Below are 22,743 nucleotides of genomic sequence, written 5' to 3' on the forward strand. Positions count from 1 at the left end.
ACTGGGTGTGGCATATGATGGTGTTTTCTTATGTTTGTATGTTGCATGACGATGCATAATTCATACTTGATAGTTTAGCTGGCCAGTAGGACTATTTTGCATTTAAGTATCCTTAGGACAACATGAGAGCTCGAGGGATGTCTCATGGAGATGTTTGATACACTGCATGTATATGTATTTACTGCATTATTTACAGTTATTACTATTATACTGTGAGTGAAGTATGGGGTGGATAAATGCTCCAAGGACCCATGGTTTACTGAGTTGTATTCGTATATCTCACACCGTGTTATGGAGACCCCCTTTCAGGTACAAATGCTGCTGGAGCCTCTGGTGGCAAGTGGCCATACTTGGATTAGCTGATACATGGGATATTGCATTATTTTGGTTATGCATGTCATTTAATAGTTCATATGTATAGAGTTTATATTTGAAAGCTACTAGATATATATACATCATGCTTTATTTGGTGGACTTAGTCTATCCTCACCTCCTTTGGTGTCTCTTGTTGTTAATGAGAGCCAATTGTTTGATCATAGTGTTTTGCAGCTAAGTCTCATGATTATGTATTAAAGACATTTGAATATTGTAATATTGTACTTATTGTATATTTGATGGAAGGGCATTGATGCCTATTTTGATAAATGTGTGTCTTGAAATAGCTAAGAATCATGTATGGAAGTGGTGGTATGATGTCAATTAAGTGAAAGAAGACGTTTCGGTTGAAAATCCATGTAAAAATAAACATTTCATGTCTTGTTGTCCATTTTTCATATTATATATGATAGATTTGGACTCTTTTGTCTTAATGGAAGTTGTAGATCTTTTTCTTAGCTTTCCAACGAGACCAAGATTGCATCGATCGAATAAGTATAACTCTAATTAGGGATAAAATACTAAGGTTAGGTGTAATTTCCAGAACTTTGGCGTTATTAGCGCCGTGGTGGCGCTAACCGCGCCAACATACAGGGGAAAAATGCATTTCTGGCGCTGTTCGCGCCAGAAATCTGGAAATCTGTTGTTTCATGGCGCTATTCGTGCCGGGCACAGTGGGTTCAGCACCTTTTTCTTAGAAAATTCATAACTTGGGCTACAGTGCTCCGAATTGAGTGCGGTTTGAATCCACGTAATAAAGAGATCTATAACATATTAGGAGATGAGGATCAGATAAGTAGTATAAAATTTCTTAAGTAACTAAAAAGTGGAAGTGTTTAGTGTTGAATTACAATAAAAATGAGTTCTTAAGCCTTGTTGGTCTAAGGGGACTACTTGACACACTATGGTAGCAATATATGGTCTAAATAAAACTTACATTAAGTGTTCCACATATAGTTTAAGTTATGATCACAGTTATTGAAATTGTTTTAATTACGGAATTGATTTTAAACAAAAATGTTTATAACTAAAAAAGAAAAATTTAATCCTTACTTTAATTCAATTGCTGTGATTGTAACTGCGCTTAATGCCATACGTAATGTTAACAAACCGGTTTTAGAACGGGGTATTACAAATGTTGACTTTTGTGTATGTGTGCGGTTCAACAAGGACATGATTTGAACTTATAAATTTTAAACTAGTGTTATTAAACCCGACTCGATCCGAATGAGTTGATTTGAAAACCAGTGAACTGATGACCTAACCAGTTCAAGTTAGCCAACAGATTGGTCATGCAATTGATCCAATCAGAATCAGGTTGACTCAGTTAATTTATGTCAAAACTGGGGAGTACAATTTGTTTTTGTTAACCCAGTTGGGTCATGCATATGTTTTTTTTTTAAGCAAGGACCAAATGCAAAATCTTTAAGTTGTAGTGCACCGTTTTCAATTCACAAATACACATACCAATCACACAAAAAATAAATCACGATAAAACATTTAAAGTTAAGAAAAATGAAATTGAAATGAAAAGTGAAAACCCTATGTAAGTTGGATTGAAATTTGAAAGCGAAACATGATTGTTTTTTAAGCAACGACCAAATGCAAAATCTTAAAATTGTAGTACACTCTTTTCAATTCACAAATACACATACCAATCACACAAAAAACAAAGCATGATAAAACATTTGAAGTTAAGAAAAATGAAATTGAAATGAAAAGTGAAGACCTATGTAAGTTGGATTGAAATTTGAAAGCATACAAACATAGAAGACATCGGGGAAAGTTAATTTGAAATTTGAAAAGTGATATTAATTTTATATTTTTAATAATGGGCCATGGATAATTTTTTTTCCTGTAATTAGGGAGGGTCTAAGCCCGAAAAAATGAATTACAAAGATGCAATAGTTTTATAGTTATGAAAAAGGATTTGATTTTTCTCATGTTGCATGAGACAATTTGTCTCATGCAACTCACATAAAAATAGGTGGGACCCACTAAGAAAGAGAGAGAGAAAGAAAAAGAAAAAAATGGGTCGCATCCATTTTTTTTGTGTTGCATGAGACAAATTATCTCATGCAACATGAGAAACACATTTCCCTATGAAAAATAAGTAAATCCTCATCTAGTAAACTGATCATTTGAGGAGTAGGCTGGTTGAATATGATAATATCCTCTTCCATGTCAAGACATTGTTTCTCAAACCAATTCTTGCATTTGTTGTCAGACATAATTTTAGATAATTTTAAATAAATATAATTATAAATTTTGCTTGACAATATAGAAGTTACTATGAAGAAAATTTGAGTATAAAATATAAATTTATATACATAATCTATTAAGGTCATGTGGTTCAACCAGTGTTGAACTAGTGACCCACTAACATGATACTCGACCGAGTCGATACCCGATTTAATAATATTGCTCTAAACTACCTTTGTCATTTTCTATTCATTCCTGGTGGCTTAGGGATGATATATCACTGCCAATGTTTTGGGAATTTGAAATGGATTTTTTGTATTGAATAAGGATGTTGTTTCTTAAAAAGCTCTTGTTTGATGGCCAAACATATGGAACCTTAAAGGATTCCCAAAACAACAGATCAATAGACATATCAAATGGGAATTCATTTAATCAAGGAATGTTCTGCCTCTCGAATTTTATTGCGCAAAACATTGTACGAAAGTTTGGAAAAGAGAAAATCTGTCAAATAGAATGAACCACCACAAGCACGAAATTCATTACAAAGTTCTAACCAAATACTAAAGCCTAAAACACAATTTGATTTTGGTCGATTGTTATATTCAGTTTTGGACATTATGTTTTATCAATGTAGTTGGGTTAACTTGACAGGGACTGTCTACCTTTGCTTTTGGCAATTAAAGTTATGATTAACCCTTACGGGGTCGATAGTAACGGGTGCAGCCTACACAGGCAGAGCCTTCTATAAATGAAGTCCATTAAAGTATTGTTGTAGACCTGTATGTCATAAGTGAGGTTGGGTTTTTTCAAGTCTAATTTGCTCTAGTTTTTTAGTATTATTACACTCATTAGAAAATCAACTACTTCCATTTAGCTAACCATGTGATGTGCCTGGAGAAATTTTGCTATGTTTCATCTCTGCCGCACATGATAATGTGATACAATCACACACACACATAGGGATGTACAAGGGTCGAACAGATTTTTTGAAAAATCGAACCGAATTTGTTTAAGGGAATTACTTTTTTCATGTAGTATGAGAGGAGTTTTCTCATGTTAAAGAGACAAATAAAGTGGGTCCCATCAAATTTTATAAAAAAGAAAAGAGAGAGGCACATTTTTTGAAGAGAGAGTGACATAAGAGATCCATCTTATGCAACATAAGAATATGATTTCCCTTGGTTTAAATGGTTCGGTTCAGAAGTGGTTCGGTTCGGAAGTGGTTCAGTACGGTTAGAAACGGTTCGGTTCGGTTCGGAACCGGTTCGGGTCGATCCTCTTTAAAAAGAAAAAAAATTTAAAATTTAAAAAATAAAGTTATAAAAATTAATTTGGTTCGGTTCAAAATGGTTCGGTTCTTAAACTGGTTCTAAAAACCTGTTCGGTTCATGAACTAGTTCTTTAAAAACCGATTCGGTTCATAAATTGATTTTTAAAAATCGGTTATTTTAAGGGCAGTTCGGTTCAGTTCATGATTCGGTTCAGTTTTTTGGTTATTTTGCACACCCATACACACACATTGTCTTAAGAAGAGACAATCCCAAGTCCAAATTCCAAACTTCATAAACAAATATAGAGAGCCATCTGGTCCATGTGCAAATTATTAGTCTTATATAGTTGTCTAGTTGATCTGTTTCCCTGTCTTATCCCTCTAAACAAAAGTTCCTCGCTATCTCATTCACATTCTTCCAGCAGTATCTTCCTCATTGCTAGCCTTTTCAGCCTAATTGCAAGGTCATTTTAACCTGAATCATATATATATATATATATATATATATCATGTTTAGACTTGTTCAGTTTTTACTTTTTAGATCCAGGTCTCTTTAGAAGAAAGGAATGAATGAATGACAACGCAACTAGACTAGTTAATGAATTTTATTTGTATTTTTAAATAATATTATTAGACACTGATGACAAGATATAATTATGTGTGTGTGAGCATGAAATTTTTAATAAATACGAACTTATATTAACATACCTCTTATTTAAATATTAATATCAAAATTGTTACTCTTAGACATTATGTAGGGATAGGACACTCAAGTAAATTGACCTTTATATCATTATCAATCTTCCAATCGCCATGCTCGAGACATTAAGTCATCCTGCGCGGTCCTAGACTCCTAAATCTAAGAAAAATCTAAGAAAAGAGTAGAGGTTCGTATGTTTGTGACTCCTCAGAGTGGAACCAAGATGGCCAATCATTTAAATCATAAATTGTCGGTGTCTCTCATGCTTACGTTGTTCCAAATCCAAACCAAGGTGCTCTGCTATTACTACAAAGTTGGAGATTTAGATGCTTGGGGAATACCCACTTCAGCAAATCCTCAAGTCTACACCGTGTGGTCCAAATATCACAATCTAAAGCTTGGAGACTCGCTTTGTAAGCTTATACTATTTAATTTACTATATGATTTCTTTTATACAACTACACCAATGTTCCTTCCTGTTACAATAACAAAAGAATACATTTCTAATCTCTTTTTTTTTTTTATCTTTGCACACACACACATATACGCAGTGTTTCTATACCCACCAAGTCAAGATTCAGTTATTCAAGTTACAGAGGAATCCTACAAGAGCTGCAACCTTAAAGACCCTATATTATATATGAACAATGGAAACTCTTTGTTTAACATCACATCACATGGTGAATTCTACTTCACCAGTGGAGTGGCTGGGCATTGCCAAAAAAATCAAAAGCTTCATGTATCTGTTGGTGGAGGAGGGGGAATATCAAATATGGATGGAGCATCTGGACCAAGTTCATTACCTGCATATGCACCTTCTTATCCCACAGTATTTGGCAACATTCCAATATCTCCTTCAACCTCAACCTCATCTCAGTTAACTTCAACTTTTCAAATTCTCATCATTGGATTCGTGATATGTATGCTGTTCTCTGCCTTAATGTAAGGGCTGAGGAGTAAGTCAAGGTCACAAATGTCCATGGTGATATTTTTTATTTTTCTTTTTTCTTTTCCTTTGCATTCTTTTCTCAAAGCTCTGTAATTCTTCAAGTTGATTTATCTTTTCAATTTGCCTGTTCCATGATTTTGGAACAGGCCTACGATATATATCGTAGCTCTTTCAGCAACGTAATATTGTAATGTAATACTTTGTAATTAGAGATTTCCATTTTCCGCAATGCATCTTCAATTATTCATCTGCAACCATAATCTAGTATACTTGATTTAGATTTTTAAAATTATTGAGCCCCTTATAATCGATTTTGCTGAAATGGCAGGGAAAACAAAATGAGGGTGAATTATTGTAATTTTATTTATAAAAAATTCTTGCAATTAAAATTACAAAATCAACTTTAAAAAGTGATCAGATACACAAAATTTATAAAAGTATCTTATTAATTGTGGTGATTTTAGTCTACATTATTTAACAAAACTAAAATTTTAAAATCAATTCTTTTATATCTTTAGACAAAATCTTAGTTCTCCTAATTGGAAACAGGAGGATTCCAAAAAGATGAAAAAGAAAAAGAAAAAAAGAAGAGGGGAACTATTTATTTTCTATTCTTTAAAAAACTTCACCAAAAAGAAAAATCTATTCTATAAAATAGACAAAGATCACACGTGTTAAGAGACTAGCTTCTGTAACCGGCATTTACATTTTTCAGACTTTCAGTTTACTATGTTCGGTGGAAATGGATCCTCTGAAAAAAAAAAAAAATGATATGATAAGATCACAAAAAGATAAATCAACGGTTATGATTTCGTAATTATTTATTTTAATATTTTTTTTTTCTACTCTTTTATTATCATTGATCCATCTTTGTATAGTTATGATTTCTCACGTGACATGATTATATAAATTTTCGTATGAAAGAATCCAGATCCATGTTTGGTAGTGTTTCTTTTTCTTTTTTAATTCACTTGGTGGCAAAATGATTGTAATACAGCAAATTTTGGGGGAAAATTGCCTAATTAATGTGTAATAGAAAAGATTTTGGTGAGAGATTTAAGTATTTTTATCACTGATCTATATTCTGGATTAATCTCGTAATAATTTGAAAGGGGAAAAAATTTATTTATAATTATTTTTACAAATCATACTTAATATAATTTATAAAAAAAATTATAAATACAATCTTCTCCTCATAATAACGAAAATCAATACGCTTCACAAGATGTAATAGGTCTGGTAAATTTCGGGACTTGTTTTCTGAAACAAAAAAACAAGACAGCTGGCATGTACAATGTTCTAGGTGAAGCACAGTCTTAAAAAGCATTATTATTATTATTATTATTATTATTATTATTATTAGAGTAAATATCTTTTTTGATCCTTAGTAAATTTTACGATGTCCGCTTTAGTTCCTAATAAATAAAAAGATTCATTGTGGTTCCTAAGAAATTCTAAATATACCCATTTTAGTCCCTTTGAAGGACTAATATGGGTCTTTTTTGAAATTTGTGAGGACTACGATTTTAACTAAATAGGTTCATTTTAAATTTCTTAGGGATCACGATGAACCTTTTTATTTGCTGGGGACTAAAGCGGACATCGTGAAATTTATTAAGGTATTTTAACTTTTTTCCATTTACAGTATGGTGCAGCACAGTATTCTAGGTGACATAAAACTGATAAAAGCAAAAGGAAGGGACTCACAATGGGAGATTGCGCTCCCTTCTCTCTCTCAATTACAAGTTACACAGATTAATCATGTCAGATCTGATTGACAGCCCCAAAAGCATCTAGAGAGTAAAGACTAGAACACAATCCCTTTCGGTTAGTGGGGCCAGGTACTTATAATTCAATTTCAAGTTGGAAATGAAAATGAAAATGAAAAGTGGTTGAAAACTGAACATCTGAAATTGGGTGAGCGAAAGTTGGAATCTTTGATCGAATGTATCAAAGTACTCAGCACGTCACATCTCAATGCGAGTCATATATTTTCCTACGCATTCTGGGTTTGTTCTCTTCTTCACGGTTTTCACTCTCTGCCTATTGCCTAATAATCACTTAATATCTTTTATTGAACTATTTTTCTTTCAGAAGGGTTGAGTTTGAGACAAGCGTGGTGAAAGTTGATAACTTTATATAATTAATTAATCTTTGATATGGAGGGTTTGATTGGACCTAGCTTGTACAGTTGCTGTAATTGTGGAAACCATGTTGCCCTTCACGACGATGTGATTTCAAAAGCCTTTCAGGTGAACATGTTCTCTCAGCTTTAACTTATAATTTTATTTTTTAATTATTCTTTGGTAATGGTTTTAGTTCTGAATTTGATCTATTTGACATCATGATCAAACAAGATAAGCAGTTTACTATGATATGATATGGTTGGATTTGGAAGAGTTTTAGTTTGATTTCAATTGGTTGTTTTGATTACAAGACTATTTCAGTCGTTTGTGTGTAGTAGAATGCATAATCAAGGACCAACACATACTGCAACATGGTACATGTAGGATTGCTTTTATAAGCATGATAAATCTTTTGGATTGCATTCAACGTGTTTGGGCAAATTGGTGATTCCAAATTTTGTTTCAGGGAAGAAATGGACGAGCTTTTCTATTCTCCCATGCAATGAACATTGCTGTAGGGCAAAAAGAAGACAGGCAACTCATGACGGGTCTCCATACAGTTGCTGATGTCTACTGTTCTGACTGCAATGTAGTGATTGGTTGGAAATATGAAAGAGCCTATGACGAAACACAGAAGTACAAAGAAGGCAAGTACATACTTGAGAAGTCTAAAATTGTCAGGGAAAACTGGTAGTGGTAGTAGCTAAAGATTGATCTTATAAATAATCCCAGTGTGGCTGTTGGTGTGTAGGTTTATATACTACAATGCTCAATTTGAACATGAGTTAAATTCAATTTTTGTTATTTTCTGTGTATTCTCTTATCAAATTCAATCTGGATATGTTTTGTCTTGGAGATTGTTTATTTATTTATTTTTTATAAATTATGAATGATCATGAACGAGTTCTACATGGGAAGCATTGGAAATTTCAATTTAAAAGAAATATAATCCTTTACAAAAGAATCCGCGTATATTGGGAAGACTAATAATATGTTGATTTACCAAATTGAAGAAGACTTTGGATGTTGTTACACCTTTGAACCATCGCTCGGGAATATCTAGTTGGAAGGAACAGTTAGATAAGTTTGTCTTATGCATCTTAAGTTGGACCAGCTTGGCGAATCTTGGCGATGAAATGGTGACTTCTGTCATGGAGAAGCTAGAGCAAACTTTCTGGGCATGCCTGTGTGTAACATTTGATATATTGCGTTGATAGGTTGTTGGGCTTTCTTCTCCAAATATTGAAGATTTATGTAGCAAAATTTGTCACTAAAAACCAAAGATTGTGATCGTGGGATTATTAAAACTTAATCACGATTATTACCCAAACAAATCTTTACATCGAAGCGTAAACCTTTAGTCAAACTTCCTTTTGATGATTTCTTTAGACAACAGAGTGATTGTGGAAGAAAAATAGTTATGAATTGGAATTTGATCTTAAAAATAATAATGGTGTAGTTGAATACTACGTCAACACAACATTGAGCTTTCAGCTGATTCGATCAACAGCTCAACGCACCATGATATGGCTGTCTTTCGGCCACCGGAAATAATCACTAGGGCCAAGAAAGAACCTTAAAAAAGAGAATAAAAGATGAATAAAGGTTATATAACTATTATGTCATAGAAATAAAAAAAATTGTCCTCAAGACAAATTTGGATGGGATCCACTTATTTTTTTATGGGATTTATTAGTATCAAGTAACACGAAAACAAAATCTTATTCCTGCACACTCATTCAAAAGCAAGACCCACCAGGTGAGAGGAAAAAAAGAAAAAAAAAGGGTAGCCCACTTATCGATGTGAGGATAGTTTTACGGTTACATGTAATAAATAAAAAATTTTATAAGAGTTATGTTGTAAGAAAAGTGATTGTGTAATGTTATAGAGATTCGTTTTGCTTGCCGTAATTTTTTCTTTTCTTTTTTCTTCAAAAAGTGTGGGCCTCACAAAATATTGTATGTGTAGAAAAATTTGTTGTGTCATGTTAAATGAAAAATGCAAACCCCATAAATAAAACCTTTTATTTTTTTCTTTCTTGCTTCCACTTTCTCTCTTTTCTATGCTTGTGTCTCTAGCAGAACAAATTTTTGTTCCTGTGAGATAATAGTTATAGGGATAAACTTTTCTTATTGTATAGAAGGGAAAAGTGTATATTATTTTAAAGGCTGCTAAGTTATGTCATTTTAAGAGAGAGAAAGAGATAAATAAAAAAGAAAAGAGAGTTGTCAAAAAAAAATAAAGGTACGAGTCCCACCTCTTTATGAGAATAAAAGAATATAAGTTATGTCATTTAAAAGAATAAACACTTTTTCCTTTACAGAAATTAAAAACTTATCTCCTACAAAAACAAAATAGTGAAACTATCGTTTTAAAAAATAAAATAAAAAATAAAAACAAATTTGACACACAACTCGATATATTGTAGAAAAAATATCTTATCACATGTGGATGGAGAAAACCATTGCCCATAGTTATATAACCATATAATTAATAAGAAAAATTACTCTTATGCTACATGTGGTAAATTTTTCTCCTACACACCATTCGATAACTGTGCCACCTTTTTTTTTTCTTTTCCTTTTATTTTTTAGGTGGTGGAGCCCACAAGTTTATCTCTATGACATGAGATAACTTATCTCCTTCAACATGAGATTAATAAAACCCATAATTAATTATTCTAAACCATCACCATGTAAAACTATCTGCTTGATTCAATGGAAAATAAGGGCAACAAATCTACAGACAGCACGACAGCCTATTACATCCGATATAATTGTTCATCAAGTCACTTTTTTTTTAAACAGAAAAGTGAAACACAACAGAATTTCCTATTTGCAGGCCATCTTCATGAATTCATACAATTATTTGGCAAAGTTTTATTCTCATGAACTGAGCTCCACAAACAGGCTGGCCTGAGGATGCAATCCTGCTTCCTTCAATGGCAGTGTCAGTTTTTCTTGTCCATAAACAACCCGAGGAAAATTGGAGACTAGGCTGTAACTCTCGGTTTCTAAACAACCCAATGAGTCAACGTAGTCATATAAAGACTGAATTGTCACTGTGCTGTTGAACCTCCTTTCCTTGCGTACACCATTTGGGAACCGTACCAAAACCTAATAATTTTGATTGGGAAAGGGAAAAAAAAGAAAACAGAGATATCATACAAATTATAACATAATTAAACAAACTGAACTGCGAACAAAAAAAAAATGAGAAACTAAAAAGGGAGGGTAAAGCACTTTAAAAACATATCAGAATAGCAGTTAATATCTGACATACAAGGGAAACCATATATGAATTACAAATTTTACATACAAGTGAAAACAAATTATCTTAACAGATATATGAACAAATGAAACATGCCAAGAACAGCATAAAGGCACTAAAGAAGAAATTTTTTAGCCAAATCTTCAAATACTTCACCTGGGTAACATTAGGTCCTTTTTCAGGTTCTTCACCAAGAGAGACAGCTTTATCTTGACGTATTTTAGCTAATGCAGCTTGTTTCTCTGCAGCTTCTTGTGCTGCTCTTTCCCGGGCCTCCTCTTCCTCCTTGAGCTTCCTCTCAGCTTCAGCAGCTTCCCTTGCAAGACGTTCTTGCTCTTCTCTCCTCTGCCGTTCCCTAGCCTGGACGTATATAAAACATTAATCCACTGCAACAAAAAAAGTGCCAGTTCTTTCCAAATAAAGGCCTCTACAAGGGAAGAAGTTAAGAATGGAAAAAATGACAAGCCATCGAGTAGAGACCACACAAAAATGACCAAACTAAAAACTACAAAAAGCATACTTGATCAGCTTCAAGCGCAGCCCTATATGCAGCATCTTGCTCCTCCCTTAAGCGCATATTATTTCTTCTTTCTTCTGCATCAAGCCTTGCTGTAACAAGAACTGGGGAACTTTCTTCAAGCACTTTCTGTAGTATCACTATCATCTCCTCGGGAGATTTTGGACCTTCAACCTGGATTACAAATAGATTGACCAAAAAAGCATCTTAATCAGAATGCTTTATTAGCTACAATACTTGGCACATCATTTTAATAAGACAATGAAGAACCTGAACTAAATATCAATAACACAAAAATACAGTCTTTATAGAAAAATGTACTAACGGAATTGAACCTATATACTGTTAACTTGAGGTCATTTGTGGCATAACCATTTGGCACCACCAATCACAATCTCCCTCATAAGCCCAGGTATTTCAGACCAACTGACCATGAAAAAATATTTTCAAGTGACAAAGTACAAAGTCAAGCAACTTAAACACAACAGCAACAATCAAGCCTCAGACCACTAGGTGGGATCAGCTACATGGATCAAACTCTGCTTCAAGGCATTGAACCAAAACTTATTCTGAACAACAAGGGAATCTTCATCTAGCCAACATCAGTTCTTGCAATATGGTAAAGGAAAAGATACTTGACCTAAGAAAGTATTTCTCATGGTGATTACTGCAATCTATTGCTTTAGCTCTGGAAATCAAATTCTATACGTAAAAAAATGGAATTTATGCAGATCATTCAATTCAGCTTCACAACAACCTCAATGCTATTGCTACTGATAATCTGATATCATACCAGCAACAATATGAGAAAGTGGTTATCCCAAGAAAAGGATTCTGCAAAGAATGTTTCTTTCAATGTCATTGTCTGCTTTTAATACGAGTGACAAGAAAGGTGCCCAAACAACACCAAAAGTGACACTTAAAAACCCTTGAGCTATAGACATATATAAACATTCCTATGGTTTTTTATCCATCCATATTCTAACAGAATATGAACATAATTGTCACTTTAGGTGCTAAAAGCCTAAAACTACCTCACTTTGCATCATGATCGTGAAGCCAATCTCACAGGTCTGGTCTCTCGTAACTTATCCATATTATATGCATAACCCTTATCTTACAACAAATACATGCAGCTTTTTGCCAGTGAGGGTTGGCTCAACTGCTCAATTAGTAGCATTTGTTGAGATATATAGCCCCACATCGGTTGGAGAGGGGAACGAAGCATGCCTTAGAAGGGTGTGGATACCTCTTCTAGTGTGAGGCCTTTTGTGGGGTTTCCCAAGAAACAAAACCGTGAGCTCGACGGTGCTTGTGCGCGGGGCAAAGCGGACAATATCATGCTACAATATTGTCCGCTTTGCCCCGCGCACAAGCACCGTCGAGCTCACGGTTTTGTTTCTTGGGAAACCCCACAAAAGGCCTCACACTAGAAGAGGTATCCACACCCTTATAAGGCATGCTTCGTTCCCCTCTCCAACCGATGTGGGATATTACATCCTCCCCCACTGGGAATACAGCGTCCCCGCTGTACACATCGGTCCAGGGCCAGGCTCTGATACCATGTAAAGAACCTTGGGATACACCACCCCAAAAGCTAGCTCAAAGGGTGGAAGTGCCCAAAGCCTTATAAACTTCACATTAGTTGCACATACAACCAATGTGGGACTATATATCTCAACAGCATTGAACTGCATCAACGAAAAAGTCTTGGGTTCAATTGTTGCTGTAAGTAGTAAGTATTGCTTTAAACCCTTGCTAAGGCTTGTGGCATGCCTGAACTTGGAATAGGAAACCTACCCTCCTAAACTCCCCCCCCCCCTTTCTTTCTCTCTCTATATATATATATGTGTGTGTGTGTGCAAAAATAACTTTTTTAAACAATTTCATGTAAGATTTTGAAATTGAGCCATAATTTTCAGGTTTTTCAGTTGTGGACAGCTTTTGTTTTATAAAAATATCATGGACGTCAAGCTAGCTTCAAGGCTAAATATCTCTCTCTTTTTTAAAAAAAAATAGCAAAAAGGAAGAATATCTCGTTACTTATAAGTTTTACGCACATTAACTACGTGTGTAGACATTTCCTTACACACTTTTGTAAATATTTTACACAAAAATTCACACACAGGGAGACCAACTTGAGCTGAAGCTTTCAGGTTGATCAACGCTAGAAAACAACCACCACAAAATCTTGTTCATGAAGCCAACATCAAGGTGTTATATCTCTCTTAGTTATTTTTCTATTTAATACATATTATATATTTGCGTGTGTAAGCTTTATCTTACATACAACAAACACAAGATGTATTTTAAAATAAATTCACACATAGAAGGCTTCAAAGTTGAGCTAAACAAACAGAAAATCATGTTAAGTGTACAGTATGACCTAATATTTCTCTCTTTATTAATCTATTTTATATGCTTTTATGTAAATATTGGATGCAAAAACTCACATATAGGGCTTTATGATTGAGCTACACCTGGTAAATTTATCATGCATGAAACTAAAATTCATCATTCTAGAACTCAACATGCATACATTAATAACAAACTTTAGGCTTTGAATCCTAACAATAGATTTGAAAAGTGATATTACAACTATAGTTCCTAATATAGGACCAGATCCTAGAAAGACAAAAGAGCATCATGCGTCAGTTCAGCCAAATTATATGTAAATAAGAGAAACAAACATTTCATAACCTTATTGATACTTCCTGTAGAAAAAGTTTATATACTAAAACATTATCTGCATAGAACTATATCCTGAGGAATGTGAACTGATCCAGTTAAGTTATAAGGCTAAGCTCATTCATTTTACAAAAGTATAATTTTGGTAAAACTGTTATGATCTAAATCACGGAATACACCAGTAAAAAAAGTTACCATTAATGACCACGCAAGTTTATGATAGAATAAAGGTGTATGAAAGGAGTAATAGGAGGAGACATAGGGGATTGACACCTTGGGGGATTATCACATCAAAAGAAAGGGTACTTGAGGAAGAAGAGAGAAAAAATGAGATAGAAGGCTGCTAGAAACAAACTGTAAAGGTGGCAAATGCCGATCCATTGCATAGTAGTTAAAAGCGGATTGCGGCCTGTTGCGGCCAACCCTAAAAAATGCCATAGCGGGTTGAGGTTGCGGAAATAACGGAATATATTACAGAACCTAGATACACCACACATATATATGCTAAAAAATAAAAACAATCAATAATAATAAAGAATTGCTCCAAAACAAACAGGAATTCCAAGTAGCCAATTAAAAGATCTAAATATTGTCAATATCCAAAACATAACAATATCCAAAAAATATTCCATTCCATTTCCATATTCAAATGTCAAAAAGAACTAATCAGAATCTAGAATTCCATCATCACCACAGATGGGGCAGATAAAAAAAAGACTTTGGGTTGCAGGGAATCACTCCCTCGTGAAAGCAACCAGCTTCAGAAAAAAAAAGGCATAAAAAAAAAGATGGAAAAGAAATTATAAAAAGAAAGAGAATGGATTCTTATGATTAAAAAAAATAAAATAAAAAATAAAAAATAAAAAAAACGAAAAAGAGTGAGGCACTAGAACAGAGAGATAAAGACATGAAGATAAAAAACAGAGAGACACACTAACAGAGAGAGAGAGAGAGAGAGACTATAAGGAAAAAAAGAGAGAGACACCATAAACAAAGCAAAAAACAGAGAGCAAGAGAGACACAAACATAAAAAAAAAAAAAAAGAAAGATAGGGAGACAAACTCGAAAAACAGACACGAAGGATGCTGGTCGCTGGTTGCTTGTCTCCGTCTCCGTCGCTGGTCGCCGTCGAAGGTTGCTGGTTGCCGTCGAAGGTTGTCGCTGGTGGCTGGTTGTTGTTCGCAGAAACAAAGAGTGACGGAGCGAAGAAATGAAGGGGAGAGAGAAGGATTCAGATGTTTTAAAGGTTAAAGGACGAAAAAATCCTTTAAATGTTACTGTTATGATTTAAAAATGAGGGCAAATATGTAAAGTTGGCCTCTTTCACTATAGCAGCGCAATAGCTCTGCGATTTGCCGCTAAATGGGTGGAATAGCGACCTCTACGGATGCTACTTGTAGTTAGTGTGTTGCGTTGGGCACTGTAGCGGCCATGGGCCGCAATGCGCTACAGTAGTGCTATTGTGCGCTATTCACTTCTATGATCCATCGTAGAGGGGAAGATTCAGGATATGTTAGGAATGAGGGAAGAGATAGGGAGAGGGAAGAGAAGATATAGAGTGCAGTTTTGGGAAAGCCGGAGAGGCGACTTCTCTTGGGCCTAGAAATATCAGCTCCTGAGATTGTTCCTTTGTACTATTTTTATTTCTCTGTTTTTGGGCAATTCTGGTTGCGATTAGAATCTTGATACTGGGAGATAGAATTCCCTGCTACTAAGGAGTTCTGTCCATTTTTCTTGTCTCTAATGCCAAGGACTTATCAACTTGTTATAAGGTCTCCCGCTCTGGGAGACCTGAATGTACAAACAATAGCAGAAGCAGGGCTGGAAGAAATGGAAAGGAGAGTCAAGGAAATAAGTACGGAGTCACAAGAGATGTTCCAAAGGGTGGACGACATGTTTGCTGAACTGCTGTGCCAAAGGAGGTCCAATCAATCAGTGAATCCAAACTTTTCAACAGAGAGAGAGGGGAGCTGAGGAACTATGATGTTTGTCAGGAAGGAGGCTGGAAGTGGAGAATGATATATCCATATCAACCAAATTCTGTAAATGGAGAAGGTGACAGCAGGAGCCATCTGTTTAAAGGGAAGGTGACTCACATGTTAACTTATCAAAGCTCTTTGGAGGAAAATAGTCACTTTTAAAATCATGGAGGGGCAAAGTAAATTCAGGCCAAAGCACAGGAAGAAACTGTAACTTATTCAGGTATTAATTATGGCATTAAATTTGGATTGTTTTACATGTGTTTGTTAAAAGTAATCCGAGTCGTAATTATCTTACAAGTATTGACAAATTAGCCCAGTTCACTCCAATTTGCCAAAGCAAGAAATTCATAATAATCAAAACCATCAAATCAAACTTATTTCTTGTTTTATCCTGGTAAGGATATAATGTAAAAGGGAATGCTACTTAAAACTAAGCATATTTTTTAGAACATAAAACTAAGCATATTTTGGTTTAGAGATTTATTCCACCTCTCCCCTCTTCTATTCTCAATTACAAAGGCAGCATAATAACACAGGCTCTAACTGGTCAAAATAATGAATTTGGGGATTGTTTTTAATCTCTCTCACTCCCCGTTCTTAATATCGCAACAATAAGCTCATCACAGCTAGAGGTGTTCCAAAATCCAAACAAAATTGAGTGAATTGTTTAACCAAACGGAACCAAACAGCAGTTTAGTTTGGTCCCATTCTTTACCTTTACAGATACATACACATAAATGGGCAATTTCACAAATTAATGGGCATCATGCCAACAGCATGGGCATAATTTAAATCTGAAAGCATAGCATACCCATAAGCCATTTGCTCCCATTTTAAACTGCAGCATAATCCTTTATTTATTTATTTGTTATTAACAAATAAACGGATAAGAACGCACAAGAAGCAAAAAAATTGAAGGACTCAGAACTAGAAAGTTTAAGTGAAGGAGCAGGAGCATACCTGTTGAAGCAGCGCAATTCTCTGATTGGTGGCGGCCATGACCAGAGCACAAAAGGGGAATCGAGAAGCCTTCAAGCTGTTACTCATCTTAAAACCTTCGCTAGCGCGAATGCTCCCACCCCACGACACGAAATTCTCGTTGACAAAGGCGGCAAAAGTGTCGGAGCAAAGCGTCCTCTGGCAGAACGACGGCGTATCGGGATGATCGGGGGAATGTAAGTAAACAAAGAGAAGCTGAAACGAATTCCTCGACCTCTGAAGAGCGTCCATGAACCCCTCGCTCACGAAATTAGGCCTGGTCGTCCCGTAATCCCTCTCGAACGCCGCCACGAAATCCATCGCCTCGGCCGTCGCAGTCGACACCGAAACCAACGGGGTCCCGGCGGAGGAGGACGATGAGGCGGCGTTTGAGCCGAAGCCTATGAAGCCGAGCGAGTAAGAAAGGACGCCACCGGCGGCCCATAAGCCCAAGCCGATAGCGCCGGAAATTAACCCTAGACTGCCGGAAATGACGGAAACGGGTAACTTGATGAGCTTCCAAGCCAAACCGGGAGGAGGCGGAGGCGGAGGCGATTCTGATTGTAGATTGGAAGAGGGAGCATCATGAACATCACGATGATGATATGTGTGAGTGTCGGTGTCGGCATCGTCAGCGACGGCGGGGTTAGAAGTTGAGGTAAAGGAGGAGATTGCGAGTTCGAGGTCCCAGCCATGAGCGGCGAGGATTTCCGTGCATAGCTCTGGATCTTCTAAACCCGTGATCGCTTGAAAATACGCCAATTTATCAGCTACATCTGCCATTTTTGTTGTTTCTCCACGATTTGTTTCAAATCGGAAACACACAACTCAATCCACACGGCACGATTCCCTTCTCTTCTCGAACTTTCTAACAATCAATTCAATTCTTCTTCTTCTTGTTCTTCTTCTTATTCTCTCCCTCCCGCTGCCACTATCACTTATTTTATCGTTTCCTTCTCTACTCGTCTCTTGTGTTGTGAATTGTGATGGATAGGGCTTAATCACAATTTGGTCTTTTCTTCTTGTTTTAACTGGCCCAACTTCTTAATATTAACCCAACACTCGCTTTAACTGCTCCATCTTCTTTGCCATTATTTGCGATAATATTAAGATTAACAACCCCAAAAAGTTATTCCTTTTATTTAAATTTTTAGTTATTCTGATTTTCTTCACTTCTTGCAGTTATATTCGTTATTGATGCACCCGATTTAATTGATTTGGATTGAATTTTTCTATAATTTATTCCATAGTTTAGAGCTTTTCAATAATTGTTAATTATTATTTTTTTGTTATTTTTAGATTACATTTGAGTGTGCGTTATCTCATTTGATTGCGCATGATTATAATTCTTTATTTTTTTGTTATTTTTATTTTGCCTATTTAAGACTTGGTATTGTTAGGAGGTTGTATTTTCTCGCGATCATTGTATCTTTCTTCTTTCTTAAATAGGCAAAATAAAAATAACAAAAAAATAAAGAACTATAAGCATGCGCAATCAAAGGAGATAACGCACAATCAACGCACACTCAAATATAATCTAAAAATAACAAAAAGAGAAATAATTAACAATTATTGAAAAGCTCTAAACTATGGAATAAATTATAAAAAAGCCCAATCTAAATCAATCAGCTCGGGTGCATGCGTTATTTTGATAAAATTATGAATCTTACAATATAATTTCCTTCCCTCTCATTCTGAATCAAAATCTTCTGAGTGCACTCCAATTTATTTGTTATTCTTAAACCATATGCACTCGCCCATATTGTATTTGTATGTTATCAATAATATTAAACTCGGGCAGGTACTGGTTGAACAGCTGAATTAGTAATTAAGTATTATAATAAAAAAATTAATGTGTTACATTTCAATATATTTTAGAAATAGTAACGTTATTAAGATTTTGTGATTTTAAAAGGTAATATGAAAATTTTAGATAAAGTTATGGATAATGGAGTATTTTTATTTTGTTAAATTCTCAAATTGAATAGTAAGAGTGTTCAAAAATAAATGTAACATTGAAAATCACTCTAAAAGGAAAAACTGATCTTAGATATATATATATAACTTGTAATCTGTGGTGGATCAAAGAATATACACAGTATTGATCTCATTATATCATTCAGATATCTTTAGACCATTTGGAGCGTCTTCATTGCTTCCTCATCATTTTGCTCTTTGGATGTGGCACACATTGCCGGTTGGAATTTAGCTAAATTTGATAGTTCTTCAACAGCTTTCACAATGCCTTCCACACGGGCTACAATTTCAATAAGCAAAGAAGCTACAGTCACCACTTGAATAATTTCCATTAGTGGGACTTCGGTTTTTGCAGCCACTTCACAAGGTGATGCTGCTTCGGTTGGTGTATCTTGAGCATTATGTGACTGTTGGTTAACCAAGTTTGGATAAGATTTTATTAAGTTCCGGAGCTCTTTGGCAGCACTATTCATCTCCGCAACCAGAGTATCAACTTTAGATGATTTTTTCATATTCCTGATTGTAATTGCTAGCTCTCTTATGATACTCGCAGTGCTGGCACCCACTTTTATGGATATGCTGCTCATATTCTTCTTCATGTCATCAGAGGCCTGCGCAAATTGATTGGATGTAGTTCAAGTTAGTGTCTTACTTTTAGTATCAAGATTTGTGCTAACATGGAATCTAAGTTATTTTAACTCTGTTACATCATCAATAATAGAGCATATTTGATTTGGAATTCGGTTATTTAAGGTATACCTTGTTTTTTGAATTTATGCATCCAATAAGAGCATCTATGCAGGAAGCACAACAACGCATGGATGCCCCAATTTTAAGATATTGCTTCCATGGGTGACGGAAATTGAAGCGGCCATGGGGAGGCTCCCATCTAGCTAAATTAGCCTACAGTAACAATATTATATTAGTCACATTCTAAAAATATAAGGGTAATTTAAAGTTTGTATTGATTTTATTTTATTCGTCAAGATTTGCACCATGAGCACATATAATTCACCCGTTGATTTTTTTTTTTTTTTTTCCATCTCTTATGTCACCCACTTATTTAGAATTATATGTAACTAGAATCTCTCGGTAGGTAGTGTATACCATAACTTCTTCTGTTGCTTTGGAACTTAGCACACACTTGTAGCCTAGCAACTTTTTGTTAAACTCCTCATCACTTCCTGCTTCTGGGGCTTCATCATAACTGAAGTACTGAGCCACACAACCTGAAATACAACATACGTGTAAAATTATTTGATATAATTTCAGCTAGCTATAGCTGGCGAATATGCAAGCAAATAATCAATAATGAAGACTCACATTGTAAGGAGTTGGCCAATTTGTCAAGGTTCCCAGTGATTAAAACATAGAGCTCCATACCAGCCCAGATAGGTTGAATGATCAAGCTTACGATAATGCACAATGAACCGCCAATTATAACTGTGCATATCCTGTATTGTGCCATAACCAACAATTCATCAACCCGATATCCGGATATTGAAACCATGCTGAAAGTGAGGATGAATGCCAAAGCACCATAATCAAAACGAGCCTTCATGGTGGGGATGAATCTAAAGAATGTTGCTGCAGAAGCTGAAGACAGATCAATTCAACTAATTAGTGACTATGCACACATAAAGAAAAAAAAACCACTCTATATTTGTATAGGTACATTAAAATTTGTTTTCTTTTACTATATTTATACCTAACAGAAAGAGTGAGACTCCAGAAATTATGGGTTCCAATTCCCCTCCTGCTCTAGTAGCTATCCAGTGTACCCCAATAGCTAGAAACCCGGCAATGGAATTTCCACATAATCTGTTTATAGTTCTACTTATCGTAGCACCTGCAATTTGATATAGCATGAGTTTCATTAAGGGATGTTACAGTTAAGTGTTATAATTAATTAAGAGGCTAGCTAGCTAGCACTACATACCAGCTGTGTACTCAAACACTACAATCACTGTCATGATTGCCCACATAGCATTTCCTCCAACTCCATCATACAAAGGCTTCAAGTAGTAGAAGAAAGAAACAGCTGAAAGTGCTATCCCCACCTTCAAGCAATGGATGAATTTTCTTGGGTCATTCAGTCCCAATTCCCATGCTTTCTTCACAAACTTACACAACTTGAAAGCCATCCCTTCTATAACTACCCACATGCAAGCAAACCTTGCTCTCTCCAATGAACTATCTCCTACATTGATTCTCCATTCTACTTCTTTTACCACTTCCTTGTCATTAGCCATCTTCTTGACTAATAAAGCTGTATCTATATATTTATGTCTATGTGAATATGAAATCAGCAAGCTCTATTGGAAAATATTGTTAGAACAAGATTAGTATGGCAAAGACCCTAATTAAGTCCCATATATATGCAACAAGAAGCTTTAGCCGAACTAGATTACTATCCTTGTATTTATACAGATCTAGGTGATGTGCGATATGGCATGTCTCAACATGAGGATATTAAATGTTATTCAGGACAAAACATTTCTATTTTTATTTCCAATGTACCAAAGATTCTATGGTGCTAACTTTTATAAGTCGGTAAACCCTATTCTTAGGCAAAGCTGATGCAAGAGCATACAACGCCACTAACACTAAGTTTTGCTATCTTTTAGAGTAGGTAAAGGTTCACCATTCAAATTGTTGGACATATATAAAGGCTTACATCTTTTTCATGTATTTACTAATATGCACATGCACGCATAGAAAAGCAGAAGCACAAAAATACTAGCACACACAAACAAAAATAGCTAACACATTAATATTGAATCATTGATACCGCCAGAAACATTCAAACAATTCTTAATAAATACACAATTCAGTCCTTGAAAAATATACCTTGTACGCTTTCAGTTCCTAAAAATTAATTAGATTCGCCATTAAGTTTTTGAAAAATCAACTGATTTTGCAAGTTTAACTTAACTATATAGCCAAACTTTTATACATAACCAAACTTTTATACTTACGAAAATTCAAGGACTGTTTTATATATAACCAAACTTTAACGAACTAAAAGCACACAAGGTATTTCTTGTACTAACTAATTTGTGTATTCATTTATTTATTTTCTCTTTTTTGCTATAAATCAAATAGGCAACAAAATATAGAATCATCTGTATATGTTTGTTATTTTAATATAAGATTGCAACTAGAGAGTGATACAAAAATCTCGAGATGGCTACTCTTATTCTTGTTTTATGTTTACCCTTTTAAATTTTAATTACTGGAAAAAGCATGCATTGAATTTTCGGGATGAATTAAAAACGCATCAACTTGTGGATTAAATAAATGTGCAAGTCATGAGGCACTTGCATATATTAAATGCTAATTCATTACGTTTTTTCTTTAGTCTTGACCTAAAACCAGAATTTGGGGCAGCAACTTGTAGAATCTCATAGCAGCATAGTGACTTGGGCCACCATATCTAGCATTGCTAGCGTGTTGTACCGCACACAGCCATCGCCTGATTCTTAGTGGCTCGTTGATTAGATGCCTCGCTCTGCTGTCTATTGTGGATAAGAAAGTTAGGAAATAGGAATAAGATCCATATACATTAAATCAATGAATTAGGTCATGAGTAGGACCTTCAATTTTAAAAGCTTTAACATTTTTAGATAAATGAGAGTTGTTGAATTTAAAATGGGGACTCTCAAAATTGGTCTCTTCTGATAACATTTTGGAATGACATATTATAGA

At 35.0% G+C, this 22,743-nt stretch overlaps 4 protein-coding genes across 6 annotated transcripts; 2 read left to right on the top strand and 2 right to left on the bottom strand.

Moving 5' to 3' along the window:
• The first annotated feature begins 4,770 nt into the window (after positions 1 to 4,770).
• LOC133292571 (early nodulin-like protein 8) lies at positions 4,771 to 5,493 on the top strand. The gene is made up of 2 exons (XM_061490995.1): positions 4,771 to 4,960; positions 5,099 to 5,493. The coding sequence occupies exons 1-2, from the start codon at positions 4,771 to 4,773 to the stop codon at positions 5,491 to 5,493; spliced, it is 585 nt and encodes a 194-aa protein (XP_061346979.1).
• A 1,672-nt stretch (positions 5,494 to 7,165) lies between these two features.
• On the top strand, positions 7,166 to 8,450 carry LOC133292570 (protein yippee-like At4g27745). 3 transcript variants are annotated; one of them, XM_061490991.1, is made up of 3 exons: positions 7,166 to 7,505; positions 7,591 to 7,748; positions 8,089 to 8,450. In XM_061490991.1, exons 2-3 carry the CDS (start codon positions 7,656 to 7,658, stop codon positions 8,314 to 8,316), a joined length of 321 nt encoding a protein of 106 aa, XP_061346975.1. In that variant the 5' UTR covers positions 7,166 to 7,505; positions 7,591 to 7,655; the 3' UTR covers positions 8,317 to 8,450. The 3 variants fall into 3 exon arrangements, with proteins under 3 accessions (XP_061346975.1, XP_061346977.1, XP_061346976.1); XM_061490993.1 differs by having other exon boundaries at positions 7,688 to 7,748; XM_061490992.1 differs by having other exon boundaries at positions 7,166 to 7,337.
• Positions 8,451 to 10,317: 1,867 nt separating this feature from the next.
• On the bottom strand, positions 10,318 to 18,039 carry LOC133292567 (plant UBX domain-containing protein 10). The gene is made up of 4 exons (XM_061490989.1): positions 17,041 to 18,039; positions 11,414 to 11,584; positions 11,050 to 11,253; positions 10,318 to 10,739 (listed from the first exon to the last, which is right to left on the bottom strand). Exons 1-4 carry the CDS (start codon positions 17,839 to 17,841, stop codon positions 10,509 to 10,511), a joined length of 1,407 nt encoding a protein of 468 aa, XP_061346973.1. The 5' UTR covers positions 17,842 to 18,039; the 3' UTR covers positions 10,318 to 10,508.
• A 1,148-nt stretch (positions 18,040 to 19,187) lies between these two features.
• On the bottom strand, positions 19,188 to 21,287 carry LOC133292565 (aluminum-activated malate transporter 10-like). Its single transcript, XM_061490987.1, has 6 exons — positions 20,975 to 21,287; positions 20,744 to 20,884; positions 20,359 to 20,631; positions 20,143 to 20,264; positions 19,795 to 19,938; positions 19,188 to 19,646 (listed from the first exon to the last, which is right to left on the bottom strand). Exons 1-6 carry the CDS (start codon positions 21,285 to 21,287, stop codon positions 19,188 to 19,190), a joined length of 1,452 nt encoding a protein of 483 aa, XP_061346971.1.
• Positions 21,288 to 22,743: the final 1,456 nt, after the last annotated feature.

This window comes from Gastrolobium bilobum, unplaced genomic scaffold (genome assembly GCF_033153095.1).
Source record: "Gastrolobium bilobum isolate Gb01-03AN ecotype WA unplaced genomic scaffold, APGP_CSIRO_Gbil_v1 utg42486, whole genome shotgun sequence".
In the NCBI taxonomy this organism is placed as follows: Eukaryota; Viridiplantae; Streptophyta; class Magnoliopsida; order Fabales; family Fabaceae; genus Gastrolobium; species Gastrolobium bilobum.